Source organism: Malaclemys terrapin, chromosome 4, assembly GCF_027887155.1.
Source record: "Malaclemys terrapin pileata isolate rMalTer1 chromosome 4, rMalTer1.hap1, whole genome shotgun sequence".
In the NCBI taxonomy this organism is placed as follows: Eukaryota; Metazoa; Chordata; order Testudines; family Emydidae; genus Malaclemys; species Malaclemys terrapin.
The window spans coordinates 12,883,477-12,907,197 of record NC_071508.1 but is presented as its reverse complement, the minus strand read 5'-3'; the positions used below and the strand labels follow the sequence as shown (position 1 = coordinate 12,907,197).

Genomic DNA, 23,721 nt, shown 5'->3' with positions numbered 1-23,721 from the left:
AATGCCGTCCCAGGCATGTGCTTCCTCCGCTGGTGCCTGGAGCCAGCCCCGCAGCCCAGGCCACAGCCTGGTTGTGACAGCTGATCGCTGAGGTGGGGCGGCTGCTCCACCCCCATGCAAGAGGGCGCTAGAGTAGGCCAGAGCAGCTGCAGAGGCTTGTAGCCAATCAGAGAAGGGCCAACTGAGAGCCAATCAGGGCCGAGATTAGAGCCAGCCAATCAGGGCTAAACTAGGCCCTATATAAAGGCTGCCCAGGCAAGCAGCAGGCAGTATCCCCCAGGCCTTGATAGGAGAAGGTCTGTCCTCAGATCAGGAGACCAGCATCTCTGAAAAAGCAGTGCTGGGCAGGCTCAAGGGAGCATACTACAGCTCCGGCCCAAGACCTGCCAGATTGTGGGCCCTGATAGAAAGGGCCTAGAGGAGAAGTGGCCCAGGGACAGTTGGACAAGGGGAGAGCAGGGAGACTGCCACTAGAGGATCCCTGGGTGGGGACCCAGGGTAGTTGGTGGGCCTGGGTCCCCCCGTTCCCGCTTGTACTGCAGCTGGCCATGTGGTGGCTGAGTCAAACTGCAACCGGGCCTTGAGACAAGGCGCTAGACTTTGGGGGTTTTGGTTGGCCACTGAGGCAGGTGCAAGGACTGTTGCTAACCTGCTTCCCCCCTCCCCGCTGGAAGGAGATGAGGATGGATTAGGGGGCACTGATGGAGGGAAGTGGCCTGAAGAAGGACACCGTCAAGCGGACTAGGCAGATTGTGCCACATGGAGAGACCAAAATGGTGGAGAAAAGAGACTTCTATTGGAGGGCCTGGGTGGCTCGGCTTGCCGATCAGCAGAGGGAGTCCTTCTGGCTGCTGTGGAGGTCAGCACCCAAACCAAACAAGAGATCCGGCACCGAGGGCGAGAGGCCAGGAACGCTGAACTGCTTCGCCTGTAGGTGACAGGGACACTAAAGGAGGGAGTGTCCCTCCTGGGAGGGGGCAGAGAGGCCCCACCCAGAAAAGGCACCCCCTGTGAGAGTAACAGGGGGGCCCCCAGCTTGTTGGGTCTGTGGGGAGCCAGGGCACCTGAAGAGAGAGTGCCCCTACAGGACTCCCAAGGCCCGGGCCAGCCCAGAAGGAAGGGCTAGGGCCCAAACAAGCAGGAGTAGGGATGTGGCAGGGGGAAGACCCAGAAAGTGCTTCCACTGCCACCAACGGGGACATTTAAAGAGGCACTGCCCCCTGAGGCAGAAAGGGGGAGTGTCTGAGACAAGGGCTCGGTCAGAGACCAGCCACAGAGAAGAGGTGGTGAAGACGGAGGCCCCTAGAGAGAAAGGGGCTGGGGCAGAGAGGCCCCACCGAAATGAGGGAACCCACATAGGAGCCAGGAGGGCCCATGTGGGAACCCAAAGAGCAGTAGGACCCCACGTAGGACCAGGGCGTTCTACAGGGGGAACCCAGACCCTACAGGTGGGAAGCAGCTGGCTCCAGACTTTGGAGGGCCTGCGAGAGGAAAGGGATGCCCTGCAGGCCCCACTACGAAGGAAGCTGGGGCGATAGGGACCCCTTTCCTCCCCTCCCCCGTGAGCATTTTTAAGGGGGAGGGTTTGTGGTGGGACGGCTGCCCCACCCCCATGTGAGAGGGAACTAGAGTAGGCCAGAATGGCTGTGCAAGCCGTCAGCCAATCAGGGAAGGGCCTACTGAGAGCCAATCAGGGCCGAGATTAGAGCCAGCCAATCAGGGCTAGGCTAGGCCCTATATAATGGCTGCCCAGGAGAGCAGCAGGTCGTCTGTCCCAGAATTTCATGGGGGAAGGTCTGTCTCCATAGCAGGAGACCAGCATCTCGGGCTGGGCAGTACTGCATCTGGCCATCCGGTGGCCGAGACACATTGTAACGGGCCCTTGAGACAAGGGGCTAGACTTTGGGGGTTGCGGTCGGCCACCGAGGCAGGTGCAAGGACTGTTGCTAACCCCCGCCCCTGGAATGGGGTGAGGATGGACTGGTGGGCACTGCTGGAGGGGCAGTGGCCTGAAGGGCAGTGTCAAGCGGTGAGCAACGCGGCTCCAGATGCCAACGGAGGACAAGAGACGGATGGGACGCTGACAGCAGAGGGCGTTCCCCATCAACTGAGCTAATTCCCAGAGCGACCAGCGGGAGGCGCCATGCTGGTGAGTCCCAACCCCGTCAAAACCGCCCAGCCCTATTGTGGGCCCACTGCTACCCTGCAGACTCTGGTCAGGACCAGACTGGGCCAGCTGGAGTGGCCTCCCTCTGATTGGGAGAGCGAGAAGGGGAAATGGAGCCCCCTGGCACTCACAGAAACTCTCTCCCCTCTCTGTGGAGCAGGGTTCTTCCCTCTGCCCCCCAAATTCCTTCATATGGGGCAGGACCTCTTTCCCTTGCACCACTCCCCTCCCCCCTTTCCTTGGTCTACCCCCGCTCATTCCCGCTGCGCCCAGGCAGAGCTCTCCCTGCCCCATATGGTCCAGAAAAGCCCTTGTGTCAGGGCCACAGCCCCACTGGAGCTCGGAAAGCTCCACTTTTGAGGAGGTGGGGGTGGGACAGAGGCTCAGGGCTAGCTTCACCTCCTGCCCTTTATTCTCCACTTGGCCCTTCTATGGGGTCTCTGGGTGTGACAGGAATAGGAGCTTCCTTCCAGCTGTCTTCCAGGCCCTGGGATCTGGCACAGCCTCCCAGACGGGCGCTTCTTGTAGCTGAGTCACGTCAGGGAGCAGTGGGGACAGGTCACCTCATCCCAGCAATGCCGGCTCTCAAAGAGGCTTAGATGGAAGACCCCAGTCCCTCATGGAGGTAAGAGCCATTTACTGCTTGGGGCATGTGGGTCGCTTGGGGGAGAAATGGCATCCCCGATGCATAGCCTGCCTGGGAGCTTTCCTGGCCCCTGGATCCCAGCCCTGGTACAGAGCCCTATTTCTCCTCATGATATCCTCCTTTTATTCTCAGAGGCTGTGTCCAGGATCCTGGAGACTGTTGCTTGCTGCAGGAGGTTTGAGTGGGGAGAGATCGCTCACTGTCACAACCCTGGGGTCTCCAACCCGGGTCTGCAGGGTTCATGGGAGCAGCCACGCTCCAACCCTCCACCTCGAAGCCTGCTGAAAATTGCTTCCCTCGGACCCATGAAGTTCAGCCCCAGTTTGAGGCTCCACTCCTGAGGTCCTATTGGAGGAGTCCCAGGAAAGCTCACTGGCCCCCTGGCCCTGCGTACGACAGCAGCAGGAACACGAAGCTGACTGAACACCAGGCCTGCTCCCGGTTCTGGACCATGCGCTGCCTGGTTCTGCTGCCGCTCCCCTGGCTTGATTTCCTGGCATCTGAGTTGTGGTGGTGATAGCACGTTTGTCTTTTGCTGCTGATCTTCCAGTACCCTGACCCGGCTGACTCTCCACTCCTGTCATGTGAGTGTGGACTCTGGCTCTGACCAGTAGGTCTGGCTGCCCTTGACCCAGCCGTGATGTTCACTTTTGTACAATTTCTCCAATGCCCCTTTCTGATCTCCAGCAAGATACACCAGTCCCTTGGCTCCCAAAGTCCCAGTTGCCCGCTATTCAAGGGCTGAGGGGTAGTGCTTGTATCGCCCCACTCCAGCTGCTTTTCCTAGGGGAATCTCCCTAGAGCCGAGGAGAAATCTGCTCTTTTCTTAGGATCAGTCCCACCCTGGCCTCAGCTCAGCTACTTTGTTTACCTGGGGTCAGGCACCACTTTTGAAGCCCTTAGCGTGGGGGTGGAGGTCCAGCAGTTTCCACCAAAGAACACCCCCCTGTCTTTCTATGGTCCGGCTAGGGCTCCCCATCCATCCTGAAGCTGAACCCCAGATGGGAGCTGATGGATTGTCCTTGGTGGGCCATGTTCTTGTGTGTGATGAGAGGGCCAGGAGCAGATGCACCACGCCTGGCCAGGACTGGGCTAAACATCCTGTAATGCTAGGTGAGTCAAACCATGGCCACAATACAGCCACCCTGGGCATCCATGGGGACTGAATCTGGGCCCTTCACTACGAAGAGCACAACTCATTCCAACTTGAGTCATGACGCTGGTGACCCCTGCCAGCCCCTCTGAGGGGGGGGGGGGTCAGTATTATCCCTGTTCGCTGGGGCATAGGGATAGAAAGCAACTGGCTGCAAGGTCACACACGACGTCCCTGACCAGTCCAGCTCCAACCACTAGACTCCAGCCACTTCCAAAGTCAGAGAACCCAGGAGCCCTGACTCTGGTCTTGTCTTTTAAGGCCTAACCTCCCTCCCACTCAGGAAGCCATAGAAGAGACCATCTGCTGAGCTCCCCTTGGCAATGCCGCTGTCCGAGACCATTGCTAGTGGGTGCCAAGTGCCTGAGCAGGGAACTGCTTGAGGGCCTCCTAGAGACTCGCAGGTGTTTGACTGTGACCCTCAGGGAGCCATGACAAGAGCCTCTCAGGCTCTAACAAAGGGTTTCTGTTCTCCTAGACAGTCGGCCCGTGAGGCCAGTTTGCAGAATGGGGAAGAGCCCTTTGGCGAGGCGTTGGAAGATTCACCATGAAGATGGCAGCAGCCGCAGTGCCTGGGTCCCCATGGGCCAAGCCTCCACTCCTGCCAATCCAGGCTAATCTCCCGCTGCTCTCAGTGGGGCTTGGCTTTAGCTGCTGGGCCTGTGAGCCTAGACCAGGGGTCTCAAACTCACATGACCACGAGGGCTGCATGAGGACTAGCTCATTGGCCCGAGGGCCACATCACTGACACCCCCCCTCGCTGCCCCCAGCCCTGCCCCCAGAGGGGGCTGGAGGAGTGTGGCAGGGGCTCAGGGCGGGAGTTGGAGGGGTGAGGCAGTGGGTGCAGTAGGGGGCTCTGGGCAGGGGGTTGGGGTATGGGGTGCAGCAGGGGGTTGGGGTGCAGGCAGGGGGCTCAGGGCAGGGGGTTGGGATGTGGGGTGCAGGCGGGAATGCGAGGTGTGGCAGAGGGTTGGGGTGCAGGCAGGGGGCTTGGCATGGGGAGGGAGAGGTGAGGTAGGGGGTTGGGGTGCAGTAGGGGCTCTAGGCAGGTGGGTGGGGTGCAGGATGGCATTGGCCTGTGGCCTAGAGCCGCTTACCTAGAGAAATAGCCCCGCAGGCCGCGTGTTGGAGACCCCTGGCCTAGGCCGAGCACTCAGGGATTTCCATCAGCCTGCTCAATGGCGAATGCAGCCACCCAAAGAAGGGAAGAAGAGTGGAAGTGAAAGAGTAAAGCTGGACCATCCGCTGAGCTGCTGCACTCAAGTGAGCAGAGCCGGGGAGAGAAGAGGGAGAACTCGAAGGTGGCTGGCGGCAGTAGGGAGGAGAAGCAGTTTGGGAGCCAGGAGAGGAGAAATAAATAGTTAATGACAAATGCTGTTGGCTCTCTTGTGTGGTGAAGGGTTGAAAAGGGGTCTCTTTACTATCAGGCTTAACTTTATAGACACCCCCCCGCCCCCATACACAGCTATTTTAAAGGTAAGAGGTCAATCTAGGGGCTTGAAGTCCCAGACTCTGGGGCAATTACCTCCTCCTACCAGCTGATCTCAACCCAGCAACTCCCTCAGATGGTAGCAATAGTGAGCTCTTGTCCTCCTTTTCTGGACGAGCCACCAGAAAAAGCACACAGTACATGCGGCCAAGGAACTAGGGGCAGTGTTGCCTGTTACCCTGGCTCTTGGGGGGAGGGGGGAGAGCACGGCAGGTTACTTTGGACTAGGTAGGCGCCACATGTCTCCAAACCTGCACCTCCCGAGGCTCCAGAGACCTCTCTCCAGATCCCAGAGCGTCCTCAGAGTCCTAAAGTGCCAGATGGAATCTGGCCTCTCCCCCCACCTCAGCAGTCCAAAAAAAGTTTTGTAGACATGTTGTGTCCTCGCCTACCACACTCCCCTGTTGGCGACTAATGCAATCACCGAGTCCAGGCTCGGTGACAGGCATAGCTCTGGGCTGGGACAAGCAGGAGGACATGAGCTGCAATGGATCCCCCTGTGCGTGGGCTGAATGGGCAACCTCTCTCCTGCCATCTCTGCTTTCCAGCCCACAGGCAGTAAGGAGAAGGTGATGGACTTACCCTAATGGTGGGAAGAAGCAGAGTGAAGAGAAGATCAGAGCACCATCCGATAGCATTCCTCCTAGAGTCTCTCCAACCACCACCTGGCTCCTTCCTGCCGTAGGCCGCAGACCCTAGGTTCCACAGGGACTTTCTGAATTAACCCTCTAGAAAGCTGCCTCTGGCTTCCTACAAGCTCTCACATGGCCCTGTCACGAGAAGTAAGGAATAAGGTCCTGCCTCCCCCAACTGCTCGGGGGAATCCTCTCTGAGAATCAGTGCAGGGCTTTATGCAGCTCAACAAACAGATCCCTTTGTGTGGTGTTGTGAAGAAGCTGCACCCCCCTGGGCAGCTCTTTTTAGAGCAACATTAACTCCCCCAGGGATTTCTGCTCTAAATGCTCCAGGCTGTTCTGATGCTGCAGAGACTTGAGGGTTCCTGGAGAGCATGCCCCAACGCCAGCAATCCCATGGGGCCTCAGCCCTCGGGACATGTCCTCCTTCTCCCCCAGCACCGTGCAATGGAGGGAAGAAAGGGACACGGGAGATGGAGTCTCTCACTGCAGGATGGGTTATCCGTAAGCCAGGAACACCAGTGTGGACGCAGGGGAATGCTGTGCTGTGGTGTATGTGCCCTGCAGGATATCACTCGTGAAGGGAAGCAACACTGCTCTTGGCAGCGGAATCTGGGCAATAAGGAAGAGTAGATGGAAATTCTCCCTGGGGAGGGGAAATGGGGAAACCCGTGGGGGGCGATGGGTATGTCGCTGGTTACAGCCTACTGAGGTAGGGGAGAGAGGGTACAAAAAGTGGTGGGCAGGGAGGTGGTTCTCAAACTGTGGGTCAGGACCCAAAAGTGAGTTACAACCCCCTTGTAATGGGGTCACCAGGGCTGGCTTAGACTTGCTGGGGTCTGGGGCCAAAGCCGAAGTCCGAGCCCCCCTGACTGAGGGGGAAGCCAAAGCCTGAGGGCCTCAGTCCTAGGCAGTCAAGCTCGGGTTGCAAGCCCCTTGTCTGGGGCTGAAGCCCTTGGGCTTCGATTTTGGCCTCCCCACACAGGGTGGGGGGATTTGGGCTTTGGCTTTCCCCCCACACCCAGGGTCGGGAGGGCTCAGGCTTCGGTCCCCCTCCTGCGGTCGTGTAGTAATTTTTGTTGTCAGAAGGGGGTCGGAGTGCAATGAAGTTTGAGAGCCCCTGTATTAGACACATCGTTACCTGTTTTACGTTCTTGGTTATTGAGAACCCCGGACCTCGAATGGATAGGGATCAAGCTGCTACTGACACAACCCAGCAGATGAACCGGTGGGGGGCTGGCACCATTCACTGAATCCAAACCAGAGAGCAGGAAATGTTTCTCCTTTTGCACCTGTCTATGACTTGTGGGAAGAAATTAGGTTAGCCCGGGGGACTTCCTACTGGGAGACAGACAGGGGCGGTCTCACGTAGCCAGGAGTAAATCGTCCTTGGCCATTTTAAAAAATTATAGATACTTTTCTAATACAAAGTTTTGTGCCCAACTAGGAGTGACTCTATTGTGGGCCTCCTTGTGTTGGATAAAGATGAACTGATCGCTGGACTGGATGTCCGTGGTTGCTCTGGGGCCAGTGATCATGACTTGACTATTCAGTAAGGACCAGTATCCTTACTGGTTTTGGAACAAATTGATAAATTAAACAGCAATAAGTCACCTGTCCTTTAAATCAGCTTCCACACCAGATGCCTGGAGGAGAGCTAATATGACACCAATGCATAAAAAAGGCTCCAGAGATGCTCCTGGCAATTACAGGCCACTAAGGCTAACTTCAGTACCAGGCAAATTGGGTGAAATTATAAAGAGCACAATTATTAGACACATAGATAAACATAATTTGTTGGGGAAGAGTGAACATGGTTTTTGTAAAGGGAAATCATGCCTCACGAATCTACTAGAATTCTTTGAGGGAGTCAACAAGCATGTAGATAAAGGTGATCCCGTGGATATAGTGTACTTAGATTTTCAGAAAACATTTGAGAAGGGCCCTCCCTTGGCTCTGAAGCAAAATGGGATAAGATGGAAGGTCCTCTCTGGGATATGTAACTGGTTCAAAGGCAAGAAAGATAGGGTCTGACTAAGTGGTCAGTTTTCAGAATGGAGAGTGGTGTCCCCCGGGGCTCTGTACTGGGACCAGTTCTGTTCAACATACTCCTAAGTGATCTGGAAAAAGGGGTAAACAGTGAGGTGGCAACATTTCATAGAATCATAGAATATCAGGGTTGGAAGGGACCTCAGGAGGTCATCTAGTCCAACCCCCTGCTCAAAGCAGGGCCAATCCCCAGACAGATTTTTGCCCCAAATTCCTAAATGGCCCCCTCAAGGATTGAACTCACAACCCTGAGTTTTGGAGGCCAATGCTCAAACCACTGAGCTATCCCTCCCCAGCTGGTACAAACCAACTCAAGTTAGTTAAGTCCAAAAGAGAGTGCAAAGTGTGACAAAGGGATCTCACCAAACTGAGTGACTGGGCAACAAAAAGGCAGATGAAATTCAATGTTGATAAATGCAAAGTAATCAATTACAACATGTCAGGGAAGATTCTAGGCATCAATGATCTGATCTTTGGGTTGATGGCGGTAAACAGATTCCCATAAGGCTCCCTCTCTCCCTCTTCCCAAGAGCCACCCTCATCCTCTCTCCCCTTTCTGCTCCCGCATCCTCTGCAAACTTTGGAAGATGGATGCCTCATGATGGCCTTCGCTCATGGGGATGTTGCCTAGTGGTCAGGGTTTCGGCCCTTTTGGGGGGAAGGGCGCAGCAGATGGTGGGGGAGCCCAGGGCCTCCCACTGGGCTCTGACCCAGGCTACTCTGGGGCAACTGTGACGTTACTGACATAAACTGGGACCGTATAGATCATTGTTGCAACCAAGGTCCTGTAGTGGCACCCAAATCTTGTATAAAGGGGGTCAAATGGGGTGTCTAGGACAAGGTTATGGTTTACTGGTTATGATCATGCTGTCTATATGCGTGTATCAGTTTTGTAGTTGAAGTTATGAATATTGGCTCTATACTGTCTGTATGGCAAACTTATGCTATGCTTCTGGGTGACATCCCAGACAAGCTGAGATTAGCTCTGCCTAGCCTGCTTGATGGCCCATTAAGGACCATCAGCTATACAATGGACCCATTGAGAGAAGACAGATACGCCTTGTAACTCAGCAAAGGATGCAGGGACTGGCCCATGTGACTCCAGACTCCATTTTGCTGTAATTTTCCACAGTAAGAACAAAGAGGTGTTCTTACACCTGGAAAAGACTATATAAGGCTGATGCCTCATCTCCATCTTGTCTTCAATCCTGCTTCATACCTCTGGAGGAACTTTGCTACAAACTGAAGCTCTGAACAAAGGACTGAGGACCCATCCCAGCGGGGGATGTATTCCAGAGACTTGATTCGAAGCTGCAGTTTATTCCATCGCTGCTGCAAGCCTGAACCAAGAACTTTGCCATTACTGTGTGTAATTGATTCCATTTAACCAATTCTAAGTCTCATCTCTATCTTTTTCCTTTTATGAATAAACCTTTAGATTTTAGATTCTAAAGGATCGGCAGCAGCGTGATTTGTGGATAAGATCTGACTTGTATATTGACCTGGGTCTGGGGCTTGGTCCTTTGGGATCAGGAGAACCTTTTTCTTTTACTGGGGTATTGGTTTTCATAACCATTTGTCCCCATAACGTGTGGCCCTGGTGGTTATACTGGGAAACTGGAGTGTCTAAGGAGATTGCTTGTGAGCTTGCGGTTAGCCAGTGGGATGAGACCGAAGTCCTCCTAGTCTGGCTGGTTTGGTTTGCCTTAGAGGTGGAAAAACCCCAGCCTTGGGCTGTAACTGCCCTGTTTTAGCAATTTGTCCTGAGTTGGCACTCTCAGTTGGGTTCCGCCAGAACCGCATTGTCACAGCAACACAAGGGGGTGACCCTTCCTAGCACCCCGCTATTGTCCAAAATTCGCAGTTTATCACAGGAAGCTCTGAAGGGTGCTTGGCACAGGGGAGTCATGCCATGGGGCGGGGGGTTGCAGAGGGGCAAGGGGGAGTCATGTCATGGTGTCAGGGGTTGCAATGGGGGGAGGGGGAGTCATGCCATGGGGCGGGGGGTTGCAGAGGAGCAAGGGGGAGTCATGTCATGGTGTCAGGGGTTGCAATGGGGGGAGGGGGAGTCATGCCATGGGGCGGGGGGTTGCAGAGGAGCAAGGGGGAGTCATGTCATGGTGTCAGGGGTTGCAATGGGGGGAGGGGGAGTCATGCCATGGGGCGAGGGGTAGCAATGGGGCCGGTCCCCCCCGCTCACCTGGAGGTGAAGACCTTGGAGCAGCTGACGGAGGGGCTCAGGTCGCACATGGCCCGGTACCCGGGGTCCCGCTCCCGCGAGCTCTCCACGTGCAGCGCGTACACGGAGAGCACCAGCCCCAGCGCGCACAGCACGAGCCGCAGTGCCCGCTCCCAGCCCGGCGCCGCCATCTCCTACTGCCACTGCACGCCGGGCACGGGCTCGCCCCCACTGGCCCGCGCACCTGCCAATCAGCAAACGGCTCCGGCCCATTGGCTGCCCCTTCAGGAGGTGACTTGCATCTGAAGAAGTGAGGTTCTTACCCACGAAAGCTTATGCTCCCAGTATTTCTGTTAGTCTCAAAGGTGCCACAGGACCCTCTGTTGCTTTTTATAGATTCAGACTAACACGGCTACCCCTCTGATACTTCAGGAGGTGGGATGGCGGAAGCAAGGGATTCTGGGACTTGTAGTTTTATGTACCAGTGGAGGAGAAGGGGGAGCTATGGTGCTTATGGGGAGGAGTCTAGTGCTTGGACCAGAGCCCTGGGGTAGCAGGGGGCTCCGGGGGCTATTTAAAGTGCCGGGGCTCCAGCTACCTCTGCTGCCTCGGTCCTCTAAATAGCCACGAGAGCCCCACAGCTTCCCCAGGGCTCCAGCAGCTATTTAAAGGGCCAAGGTGGTAGAAGCAGGGGGGCCCCTGCCCTGCCCACAGCCAGCCCCTGCTGCACCTCCTGCCCCAGCCAGCCCCTGCCTGCAGCCAGCCCCTGCTGCACCCCCTGCCCTGCCTCCAGCCCCGCACCCCCTGCCCCCACCAGCCCATCTCCAGCCAGCCCCTGCCTGCAGCCAGCCCCTGCTGCACCCCCTACCCCCACCAGCCCGTCTCCAGCCAGCCCCTGCCTGCAGCCAGCCCCTGCTGCACCCCCTGTCCGCCGGAGCCCCGCACCCCCTACCCTGCCTGCAGCCAGCCCCTGTCTCCAGCCAGACCCGCACCCCCTGCCCCCACCAGCCCGTCTCCAGCCAGCCCCTGCCTGCAGCCAGCCCCTGCTGCACCCCCTGCCCGCACCAGCCCCGCACCCCCTACCCTGCCTGCAGCCAGCCCCTGTCTCCAGCCAGACCCGCACCCCCTACTCCCACCAGCCCCTGTCTCCAGCCAGCCCCTGCCTGCAGCCAGCCCCGCACCCCCTGCCTGCAGCCAGCCCCGCACCCCCTGCCCTGCCCGCAGCCAGCCCCTGTATCCAGCCAGCCCCACACCCCCTGCCCGCAGCCAGCCCCACACGCCTTGCCCTGCCTCCAGGCAGACCCTACCTCCAGTCAGCCCCTGCCCTGCCTCCGGCTAGCAATGTATGTAATATGTAATTTTAATTTTATTTATATAGTTATGGAAAGTAAATAATACATGGAAGAAATGAAGGGGGGGGGTTACGTGTTTTTTTTTAATCATCCCTGTCGGGGCCCCGCCTAAAATGTTCAAATTGGGCCCCACACTTCCTAAAGCCAGCCCTGCATACAGTAATGGCAAAGTTCTTGGTTCAGGCTTGTAGCAGTGATAGAATAAACTGCAGGTTCAAATCAAGTCTCTGGAGTACATCCACAGCTGGGATGGGTCATTCAGTCCTTTGTATAGAGCTTCCTTTTATAGCAAAGTCCCTCCAGAGCTATGAAGCAGGATTGAAGACAAGATGGAGACGAGGCATCAGCCTTTTATAGTCTCTTGCCGTGTGGTCTTTGCTTTCTTTGTCCCAAGAACACTCTATCCAGCATGTGGCATAGAAAAACCTTAGAGTTCTGTCCATAAGCAGGTCCCTGCATGCCTTGCTGAGTCACAAGGTGTATCCACCTTCTCTCAATGGGTCAATTGTATAGCTCATGGTTCTTAGTGGGCCATCAAGCAGGCTAGGCAGAACTAACACCAACTTGTCTGGGGTGTTCCCCGGAAGCATAGCACAAGCTTGAAATACAGACAGTATAGAGCCAATATTCAGAACACATATACAAATAGCATAATTATAATCAGCCAATCGGAACCTCTCCATAGACCCCTTCCATGACAACCTTTATACAATATTGGCTGCAAATATATAACAGTGGTCACAACGGTGATCTATACAGTTACAGATTATGTCAATAGCGTCACAGGAGGTGACACGGCACCAGTGAGACCGATATTGGAATACTGCATCCAGTTTTGGTGTCCTCCTTTGAAAAAGATGTTGTGAAATTGGAGCTGGGGCAGCAAAGAGCCACCAAATGTTCTGAGGGCTGGAGAAAAATGCCTTCTAGTGAGCGATTTTTAGCTTATCAAAAGAAGATTGAAAGGTGACTTCATTGAAGTGTTGAAGTGCCTTCATGGAGAGAAAAGATTGGGTATTAAAGGGCTCTTTAATCGAGCAGAGAAAGGCAGAACAAGACCCAGTTGCTGGAAGGTGAAAAGAGACTGTCAAGGCTGGATCCCCACTTTGAACTTTAGGGTACAAATGTAGGGGCCTGCATGAAAACTTCTAAGCTTAACTACCAGCTTAGCTCTGGTTCGGCTGCCACCAATTTTCAATGGATTCCCTCCCGAGAAGCCTTGAAAATAAAAGCTTCACCAAGTCCCTGGTGAATACAGATCCAACCCCCTTGGATCTAAAACAAGGAGAAATTAACCATCCCCCCTCCTTCCTTCCACCAACTCCTGGTGAATACAGTTCCAACCCCCCTGGGATCTACAACAGGGAGAAATTAACTATCCCCCCTCCTTCCTCCCACCAACTCCTGGTGAATTAAGATCCAACCCCCTTGGATCTTAAAACAAGGAAAAATCAATCAGGTTCTAAAAAGAAAGCTTTTAATTAAAGACAAAAGTAAAAATCATCTCTGTAAAATCAGTATGGAAATTAACCTTACAGGGTAATCAAACTTAAAGAGCTCAGAGGACTCCCCTCTAGTCTCAGGTTCAAAGTACAGCAAACAAAGATAAACACTCTAGTAAAAGGTACATTTACAAGTTGAGAAAACAAAGGAAAACTAACACGCCTTGCCTGGCTGTTTACTTACAAGTTTGAAATAGGAGAGACTTGTTTAGAAAAGATGTAGAGAACCTGGATTGATGTCTGGTCCCTCTCAGTCCCCAGAACGAACACACTCCCAAACAAAGAACACAAACAAAAACCTTCCCCCCCCCAAGATTTGAAAGTATCTTGTCCCCTCATTGGTCCTTTAGGTCAGATGCCAGCCAGGTTACCTGAGCTTCTTAACCCTTTACAGGGAAAAGGATTTTGGAGTCTCTGGCCAGGAGGGATTTTATAGTACTGTACACAGGACAGCTATTACCCTTCCCTTTATAGTTATGACACTCAAATTCATATTACAAATAAAGCACAAATATTCAACAGCGAGAATGATTCACCACAGGAACAAACTACCAAGGAAAGTGGTGGATTCGCCCTCTCTTGCTGTCATTTAATGAAGACTAGATGCCTTTCTGGAATGTGTTTGCCCCCAAAGTAGCTATGGTGTCATACAGGAGGCCTGTGACATGCAGGGGGTCAGATTAGATGCTCTAATGGTCTCTTCTGGCCATCAAGTCTACTAATTTCTGAAAAACGGAGTGTAGCATTGGGAGCAGCGTCTGAGGTTTTACTGTCTAGCCGGCTCGCTTCCTAGAATGAACACGCCTTGAGTGGGGTGATCCACAGGGAGTAGCTCAAAGCTCCCAGGTGCCTGGCCAGGGGCAGGACATTAGCACCGCAAGGAAGGGGCGTGGCAGTGACATCACAAAGGCCTTTTGCAGGACCTCAGACTATTGGTCAAAGGTGGTGACCTCACAGAGAGATACTGACATCAGCCAGGCAGGACAGAGGCGAGTGGCCCGGGAAAGCTCAGAGACCCCTGGGGCTTTGCTTCAGCACGTCTCTGTCTCGAGGTCTCTCTTTGAGGACTGAGAGAACATTCGGGTTCACGTACGTGAGCGGCAGGAGGAACCTCTGTCGAGTTTTCTCCTTCCCTTTTCGTGATTTTGCTAGAAAGCAGACGTCCCTGTGTAGAAGGTAAGAGCCTCCTCCAGGTGTGAAACCTGTTCAGTCTGATCCATCGGGTGGGAGTTGAATTCTAGGCATGGAAAACACGAGCTTGAGGAGGCAGAATTTTATTCCGCACCTGGGATTTTGTCCCTTAGAATCACTGGGGACATTGGGGTTTGTCCTTTTTGTTTCCCCTTTTCCTCCAGCCCTCCCTCCTTTCTCTTCTTCTCTTGCTTCTTTTGTCCTTTCCCCTGTTCCCCTCCCAGCACCAGGGGGTGTGTGTTTGTGTGTCACGGGGGAGTGCTCTGCAGCTCCCACTGTGGGAGGTCCTCCCAAAAATGTGGGGCTGAAATAGTGCCCCGGCAGTGATCCCCACCAGTAGCATAGCTGGCGGGGTGCAGGGGAAGCAGCCACTTCCCCTCAGCACATTTTCCAAAAGTGGCGCCTTAGTCAGGAGTTACCATGGCACCAGCGGGCCCACGCTCCGCTCTGAAGCTTGGCCTGCCCTGACCTCCTGCACACAAGCGGGGGGGGGGGGGGCGGCACGGCCGGAGGAGCCAAGGGGGGGGGCCGCGGGGGCAGAACGGCATGGCCGGAGGAGCCATCCTTTGGGCTCTCTGGTGAGAACCCTCAGCCTCCCGTCCTCAGCCTCTACCCTGACTGGCTGAGCAGGGGTTATTGACAGGGAGGAGACTCAGGTCCCTGTTCTCTTTTAAGACCAAGTCAATAAGTCATAAGCAGTTCTAGGTTTGATGAATTTTGCTGCTTCTCTGCATGAATTGTCTCTGAGCAGCTCATGATTCTCTCTACCATTGCAGTTCTCCTAAAATACTTGCTGAATAATTACTGTGCACTGTTGTTGGTCTGGAACTCATCTGAGAGCACTTTATTCAGGAAATTCAAGATCCGATGGTTAGTTTGAAAATCAGGGCTCTTGGGTCCTATTCCCAACTCTGCCACTGACTGGCTGTGTGACCTAAGACAAGTCAATTCTCCTTTCTCAACCTTAGCTTCTCCCTCTTTCAAGTAGGGATAATAATGATCCGCTCCTACCTTCCTCACGGTGGGTGGAGGATGGGGATCCCTTGGAGAGTGTCACTAGGAGCAGTGCATAATATGAGGTGTCCTATCGCATTTACTCAGATCAGATTGTGACATAATAGAATAGCTGAAATAGTTTATTTTAGTTTGAAATTGATAAGAGCAGCAACTACTTAGCTCAGACTGAAGCATCTTATCTAATTCTCGAGATCTAAGTGTCTCCTCTGTGTGCGATGAGACAATTTAACACACTGTGACAAACAGGAGATGCTTTTGTTTTGCAAGAAAATATTTTTGTAAAGAATTTTCATCCCACTTGTTATGAGTTCAAGAAACAAACTGGTTTAGTCTGAATGGGATTTTCTGACAGAAACGGTTCAATGAAATTTCCCCATCATCTCGATTCCTGGGCTCTATCCCTGCCCAGGGGTGAAAGGAACTTAAAGGATTTACCATTTCACCAGAGTCCTGAGCGGGGGTGTGGCCTCAACCGGAAGAGGCGGGGCCTTTCAAGATTTAAAGGCCCAGGGGCTCCGGCTGTGGCTGGGAGCCCCAGGGCCTTTAAATCACCCCGGAGCTACCAGCTGCAGAGGCGGCTGGGAGCCGCGGGGCTCAGGGGCGAATTAAAGGGCCCGGGGCTCCAGCCACCGCGGAGCTCTGGGCCCTTTAAATCACCGTGGGAGACCGGCTGCCGGAGCTCCAGCGGCGCTTTAAAGGGCCCAGGGCTCCCCGCAGCGGCTGGAGCCCTGGGCCCTTTAAATCATCGCCGCGGAAGCCGGTCCAGTCCGGCACGGTGTACTGGCTCTTGCTGGTACGCTGTACCGGACCGGACTGGCTTCCTTTCCCCTCTGCCGTGCCTCTGGGGGGTTTGTTGTCCATTAGAACAGGAGTCAGGACTGGTGGCTTCTCTTTCTGGCTCTGCCACCGCCTTGCTGTCTAGGCGCGGTGCTCGGCGGGGGCTGGGGCCAGGGGCGCGGGGCCGGGGGCCGGCGCGGTGCTGGGACGGTGGTGCGGGCACTTGGCCGGGGGCCGGCGCGGTGCTGGGCCGGGGGCCGGGGGCGCAGGCACTTTGCCGGGGGCCGGCGCGGTGCTCGGCCGGGGGCCGCGCCAGAGGCACGGGCACTTTGCAGGGGGCCGGCGCGGTGCTGGGCCGGGGGCCGTGCCGGGCGCTGGTGCTGTGCTCGGCCTGGGGCTGGCACGGTGCTGCGCCGGGGGCCGGTGCGGTGCTCGGCCGGGGGCAGGGGCCAGGGCTGGTGCGGTGATGGGCCGGGGGCGCAGACACTTTGCCGGGGGCTGGCGCGGTGCTCGGCCGGTGGCCGGGGCCGGCGCAGTGCTGGGACGGGGGACGGGGGCACAGGCACTTGGCCGGGGGCCGGTGCGGTGCTGGGCGGGGGACCGGTGCGGTGCTCAGACGGGGACGGGGGCACTTGGCCGGGGGCCGACGCGGTGCTGGGCTGGGGGCCGGGCCAGGGGCTGGTGTGGTGCTCAGCCGGGGGCCGGGGCTGGCACAGTGCTGGGCCGGGGGCTGGCGCGGTGCTGGGCCGGGGGCCGGCGCGGTGCTCGGCCAGGGGCGGGCCGGGCGCTGGCGCGGTGCTCGGCTTGGGGCTGCCACGGTGCTGTGCCGGGGGCCGGTTCAGTGCTCGGCCGAGGGCCGGGGCCGGGGCCGGCGCGGTGCTGGGCCGGGGGCCAGGGGCGCAGGCACTTTGCTGGGGGCGGCGCGGTGCTCGGCCGGGGGCCGGGCCAGAGGCACGGGCACTTTTCCGGGGGCCGGCGCGGTGCTGGGCCGGGGCCGGGCCAGGGGCGGGTGTGGTGCTCAGCCGGGGGCCAGAGCTGGCACAGTGCTGGGCCGGGGGCTGGCGCGGTGCTGGCGCGGTGCTCGGCCTGGGGCTGGCACGGTGCTGCGCCGGGGACCGGTGCGGTGCTCTGCCGGGGGCTGGGGCTGGCGCGGGGCTGGGCCGGGGGCCGGGGGCGCAGGCACTTTGCCGGGGGCCGGCACGGTCCTCGGCCGGGGGCCAGGGCCAGCGCAGTGCTGGGCCGGGGGCCGGGGGCGCAGGCACTTGGCCGGGGGCCGGCAGGCACACTTGGCCGGGGGCCGGCGCGGTGCTGGGCTGGGGGCCGGGCCAGGGGCCGGTGTGGTGCTCAGCCGGGGGCCGGGGCTGCCACAGTGCTGGGCTGGGGACTGGTGCGGTGCTCGGCCTGGGGCTGGCATGGTGCTGCGCCGGGGGCCGGTGCGTGCTCGGCCGGGGGCTGGGCCGGGGGCCGGTGCGGTGCTCAGCCGGGGGCCGGGGCCGGCCCGGTGCTGGGCCGGGGCCCAGGCCGGGGGCCGGCGTGGGCACTTGGCCGGAGGGCCTGCGTGGTGTTCGGCCGTAGCCGGGGCCGGGGGCACAGGCACTTTGCTGGGGGCCGGCGCGGTGCTGGGCTGGGGGCCGGGCCAGGGGCCGGTGTGGTGCTCAGCCGGGGGCCGGGGCTGGCACAGTGCTGGGCCGGGGGCTGGCGCGGTGCTGGGCCGGGAGCCGGGGCCGGCGTGGTGCTCGGCCGGGGGCCGGGGGCGCGGGCACTTAGCCGGGGGCCAGCGCCCCAGAGCCCGAGCCGGGCGGGAGATGCCAGGCCCAGAGCCTCTTGGCCTGGACTGGCCGGCCGCCGGAGGGAGCCGCTCGGCCAGTGGGGCCGGATTGGGACGCGCTGCACCCCGCCCCAGCCTATCGGCTGCCTCCCTGTTTCAGGCTTCCCGCGAACATTTGATTTGCGGGAAGCAGGGGAGGGGGAGGAGCAGGGGGCGGAGCGTTCAGGGGAGGGGGCAGAGCTGGGGCGGGGCTGGGGGCAGGGAAGGGGCGGAGTTGGGGCAGGGCCCCATGGAGTGTCCTCCTTTTTAAAAATTAAAATATGGTAACCCTACTAGTGAGCATGGACTTGTCGAGAACAAATCATTCCAAACCAATCCTAGCTCCTTCTTTGGCAGGGTTCCGGGCCTAGCGGAGGTGGGTAAACAGTAGATGTGATCTCTCTTGGTGTCACTAAGGCTTTTGACACAGTCCCATGGGACATTCTCACAAGCGAACGAGGGAAATGTGGTCTAGATGTAATCAGTGAAATGTGAGTGCAGAGCTGGTTGAAAACCCAGACTAAAAGAGCCCTTCTCCATGTCTGGCTGTCCAACGGAGAGGGTGTACCTAGTGGGTCCGGCAGGGATCAGTCCGGGGGCCGGTACTAGTCAATATTTTCCTTCAGGATTTGGAAAATGGAGTGGAGAGCATGCTTCTACAATTTGCAAATGACACCAAGCTCTTTGGAGCACAGGATTGGAATTCAAAACGCCCTTAACAAATTGGAGACTTGGTCTTCTTGAGCCAGACTCCATGGCTGGGCCCCTCTCTCTAGACTGGGCTGAAGTGAAACCCCAGAGCCAAACCCTCCTCCTCCTGGGCAGTGCGCTCCCACCTTCAATGGGCAGATGCTGCTTAGCGCTGTCAGAGCAGCTTTTGCTGGGGGCTTTTCCCAGCACTTTCCAATAGTGGAAAAGTATGAAAACCCCATTTGACTGCTAGGGACAGAGCCAGAGAGGGGGAGCAATGTGCCCAAAGTCCCACAGGAAAAGGAAAACAACCATCAGTGGAACCAAGAAGAAACCCAGCAATGGAAGTCAGGAGTCCTGGCTCCCAATCCAGCACACTCCCTCTCAAAGCAGGGGGAGCGGACATGAGGGCCTGGTTGTAATTGCCAGCTGTGGGAGGGAGTGTGCAGCAGTGGTTAGCGAACGGGCTTGGAAAGAAGGCCTGCTGGGTCCCATCCATTCTTCTGACACTTGGTGTGACCCTGTGCCAGTAGCTTCCCCTCCCAGGCCTGGTTCTCATCAGTGGGGTTGGGGTCGCAGTCCCGACAGCCCAGGGGGATTGGAAGGCTCCAGGAAGATGTGTAAAGTGCTGGGATGTCGGGATCCCTGAGGCGCTGTCACCCCTGCACGAGGGCAGTGTTCTACACCCCCTGCTGCTGGCCGAGTTTCTCCGTCCCTTGACAATAAGACAGACTCTTGTTTTCACAGCCAGCCGATCGCCCCGTGCCATCACCCTGCCTGCTTCCTGGGCAGGGTAACTCCTCAGCTCACCACCACCCTCTCCAGCCGTCCTTGGGCTTGGAGAGTGAGGAGAAGGGCGAGGGACGACCCTGAACATCCTCCATCCATCGCTCCATCACCAGAGCAAGTGAGTGGCATTAGGGTTCCTCGGTGGCGTCCCCTGTCTGTCTGGGGAGAGGCAGAAAGAGGGGGAGAGAATCTCTCCCAAAGGAGATTGGATTTGCAAACAGCCCCCAGGACCGCCTCGCTCTCAGACCGGGAAGGGGCTTCTCCAGAGCCGTCTCCAGTGTGTTTGGCCCTTCCCTTGTGGGAGACTGTTCCCCAGGCTGAGAGTCTGTGAGCTGGGCCAGACCCGGTGAGCTGCTGAGCATGGAAATCAATGGGAACCGAGGAGGCCCTGGCCTTGCTATGCCTAGGGACTTTGAAGTGGGGAATGGTTTCCCAGGAGAAGTCCGGACTCCTGGGTTCAGGGCCGGCTTTAGCAAGTGCGGGGCCCAATTCCTGGGGCGGCACTTCGGATTGCCGGCTGGGGGAGGTGGCCCCGCGGGGCTGCCGCACTCTGGACGGCACTCTGGCCAGGAATGCAGGGCCATGGGGCTTGTCGCGGTCCGGCCGACGGTCCGGCCGGGGTCGTGGAGCTGCAGGGCTGCTGCGGTCCGGCTGTGAGTGTGGTCTGGGGTTGCAGGAGAGAGCTGCTTGTCCAAAGTGACCAGTTTCTTTGTGACTGACCCCAGTGTTCGAAAAGGACGAGATTCCCTGGTTCTTGCAGCCCCAGGGATGATGAGGGGGAGCGTTGAGGGGGAGCAGATCATGCAATGAACTCTTGTCAGTGTGTGTAGCTTGCTGCTCCGGCTGGGGCAGGAATGGGGAGGGACCAAACAGGCTGGTTAGTGAGCGGCTGCCTTGACCCCAGACTCACGCCTGCTCCCCGCTGGGTTCCAGGATGGCCAGGCTCCTGAGGAGGTTCAGGAAGAAGGCTCTGCAGGTGGCCCCAGAGCCTGAGGGAAGCAGCCACCATCTTCCCCAGGAGCGAAGCGGCCCCTCCGTCCCCGCTGGAGGGGAAGAAGCTCCCGGCCGCGCCAGGAGGTGGAAGTGCCCAGCCTTCTGGCGGAGGAAACCCGCTCCCGGCACAGGCGCCGAGGTGGGAGCATCACCTCCCAGGCCAAAATGGAGCTGGGCCAGGCTGCGGATGGGCAGGCAGGACCCAGCCCAGGGGCGGAACCGGGCAGGGTGGCTCTGGGGCTTGTTGTTGTGTGGGCAGCAGCGGCCCCAGGCGCCCAGCCCCAACTTCCAACAGGGGCCATCGCCCTGCTCGGTCAGTGAGGACCGTCCAGCCTCCCCCGGGCAGGAGGTGGAGGATCCCTCTGCCAGCCCCAGCAGCTCGGGCCGCTCCCCATCCGACAGCAGCAGCACCTGCGACTCGGACAGCAGCCTGGCCGACGGACGCGTCTGCTTTGTTCCAGGTGAGGAGCCAGGCTGGACTCGGGGAGGGGTGAGAAGGGGGCTGTGAACACCCTGGGCCCAGGCCCTCGAGCAGTGCTATGGGGGCGGGTCTCCAGCCCAGGTGTCTGGCCTGAGCCATGTGAACCCCACTGACACTAGATGCTGCCACTTTGGTCCTTGGTGCTCCATTGGGCGGGGGTGGGGGGAGGCACCTCCAAGGGAGTCCAGGACAGTGGGGAGGGTCTCTTTGCTATGGGCTCCTGAAGGAGTTGGGGGCTGATGCCATCACTGAGAGTGGGGAGTGTGGGGCCCAATCTGCCCTATGTCCCGGAGGTGGGAAGGGGACACATTGTCCCAACATGCCCCTGTCCTTCCCCCGAGTGGCAGCAGGAGTCACCTTGTCCCCTTCTCTCCCTGGTGCAGCGTCCGCCAGGGACTCCGAGGACGACGAGGAGAAAGAACAACGGGTAGACTTGGTAACCGAGGAGGCTGCTCTCATGAACATCCGAGAGCAGCTCCATGCCCGAGAAAAGGTACAAACGTTCCCCAGCTGTGCTGGAACTGAGATTGTCCTGCTCCTTCCCAGCATCCTGACCCCCTGCAGAAGGTCCTGGCCCTAATGGGGACCTTTCTCCTTCATGATCTGGGACCCCCAAGATGGGGGTGTTTGTCACACACCAGCCGGGGTCTCCTCCCCCAACAGGCACTGTCCCAGTTCCTGACCCTGATTGTGGAGGAGTCGTGGGTGATTTGAACAATAGGCGGGTCCCCACTATCCCCCATTCAGGCCTAAGTCCTGCAGCTGGTGTGGCTGGGGCAGGGAGGTCCCTGGCTAACTGGCTCTCTCTCCCCTAACCCCACTCCTGGTGGGCGCAGGACGAGGCGCAGCAGCTCGAGTTCCTGCAGGCCATCTACCCCGCGTGCCTCGCTGCCCAGCAGAGAGGAGAGGACACATTGGAGCCACACTGCTCGAAGACGGCTGTGGCGGAGAGGATTGTGGTGAGTGAGACACGGTGCCCGGCAGCTGGAGGGTGGACAGAGACATGGGAGGGGCAGGGGTCTCCCCGGGCCGAGGGTTGGGGGATGGCTGGTGCTGGAGGGCAGCGGAGGGCAGGGATTGCTGGGACTGAAGATTGGGGAGAGGAGACGGGAGAACTAGTGGGCAGGAATCGGAGGAGCGGGAGGCAGCTGGGGGGATCCTGCTGGCTGTGTAATCTCCTCCTTGGGGAGTGTCCGTGAGGTCCGAATCTCACACGCTCCTTTGTCTCCTTTGCGTCTCACAGGAGCTCATTGAGGAGCTTCCTCCTAACTCCCCACCCGACGCCGTCCTGGCCAACTCCCTCGTTGCTGTGGCCAACCTCAGGTACCGAGACCCTCCCGCCTGGTTCCCCTAACCCCGGTGCTGCTCAGACCCGTGGCTGGGAGTCACTGCCCCTCCCACTCCCAGCTCACCTCCCAAGGGGGGCTCCTCTGGCAGAGGTGCGGGGAAGGTTCACTCTCTCCTGGCTGCTCTGTTCTTTGCACACCAGTCACATTGCAATGGCTTTGGGGAGAGGCTGACTCCCAGGATCAGATAAAGGAGGGGCAGCAGAGTCCAGGGAACAGGCGCCATTCCTGCCCTGCCACTGTCGGTCTGGGAAACCTCGGCCTTATCATTCCCTGGCTCGGTGCCTCAGTTTCCATTCTCGCCAGCCTCTGCCTATTTCCCTGCAGTTTCACGTCCGTGTTGGTGCCAGTCCCACCCCCGCACTGCACAGTCTAATACCGGCTCCTCTCTCTTGCCAGCACCATGACACCTGCCCTGGAGCCGGAGCTGGAGACCCACCTCCTCCGAGCCACCCTGCACGCCGTGTTCACCCTGGGCACGCAGACGGACACCAACCAAGTCCAGGTAGATCAGCCAGCTGTTATCCTGCCCGAATCCTTGCTAATTGCCTGAAGTGGGATGTGAATGAGAGAGGCCAGGATATGTGTTTGGGGGTCTCACCAGTGCTTCCCAGAGACCCCTCTTCCCATCCTGTGGCAGGTGTAGCCCCAGTTTCCCTAACTCTGACCCATGGCTCTCCCTTGCTTTGCAGGATCTGCATAGGGTCATACCAGACCTCCTGGACGCCATGCTGGGGAACCTGCTGGAAAAGACCCCAGACACGGACAAGCTCCACTACATCTTGGAGGTGAGCCCGATGATGGGGTGGGGGCAATTTTACCTTAACTCTTAGATCCATTTTCCAGTCTGTCCTCCTAGCTGGGCCCCCAGTGGCCGTCCTTGGTCAGGGCAGAGGAAGGAGCTGGGACTTCAAGCCAGAGCTCTGCCTGGTTGTGTCAAGCACTAACCGCAGGGCCCCCGGCTGGCTTGGGGAGTGAGAGTCTGAACCCCTCCTGGGAGATCCAGAAGATGGTCCTCAGAGAAGAGCCACAGCCTCATTCCTAGAGAAACAGGAGGGCCCCAGAGAATCAGCCCTTGTCTCTGACGGGCCCCGAGATTCCTGGGGGGATTGTGCTCACACTCAATCCCTTCACCCAGCCAAGGACTTGAGAGCCAGGGAGGGGGAGGGGTCTGTCTCCTTCCTGGGGAGCTGTTCAGGAATCAGCAGTTCAGGGAGGATGGGCCCAGCCCTGACACCGAGCATTGTCCCAATCTAGAGAGACAATGACAAGCTGTGACCTACAGGATACAAGCATCGTCCTGGGGGCAAGAGTCCCCTTCTAAAACTCTGCGGTCAATGAATCAGATATTCCACTCCCACCGCATGCAATGTCTCAGCCCCCTTGGGATGGGGGGGGGCATTAGCACTACACATGCACCCCCTCATCAATCCTGAGCTGCCTCCTTTCCCCACAGCA

The 23,721-nt window shown here is 58.0% G+C and overlaps 1 protein-coding gene and 1 long non-coding RNA gene across 2 annotated transcripts in view; both read left to right on the top strand.

Moving 5' to 3' along the window:
• The first annotated feature begins 3,317 nt into the window (after positions 1–3,317).
• Positions 3,318–4,774, top strand: LOC128836542 (uncharacterized). Its single transcript, XR_008444799.1, has 3 exons — positions 3,318–3,397; positions 3,783–3,926; positions 4,445–4,774. It is a non-coding gene; the product is annotated as an uncharacterized LOC128836542 (long non-coding RNA).
• A 14,157-nt stretch (positions 4,775–18,931) lies between these two features.
• Positions 18,932–23,721, top strand: part of LOC128835635 (complement receptor type 2-like) — a 44,018-nt gene continuing 39,228 nt past the window's right edge. The window contains exons 1-3 of the mRNA XM_054025217.1: positions 18,932–19,001; positions 21,301–21,353; positions 22,161–22,240. Of these exons, the coding sequence (XP_053881192.1) occupies positions 18,932–19,001; positions 21,301–21,353; positions 22,161–22,240 (203 nt within the window). The remainder of the gene's footprint in view (positions 19,002–21,300; positions 21,354–22,160; positions 22,241–23,721) is intronic.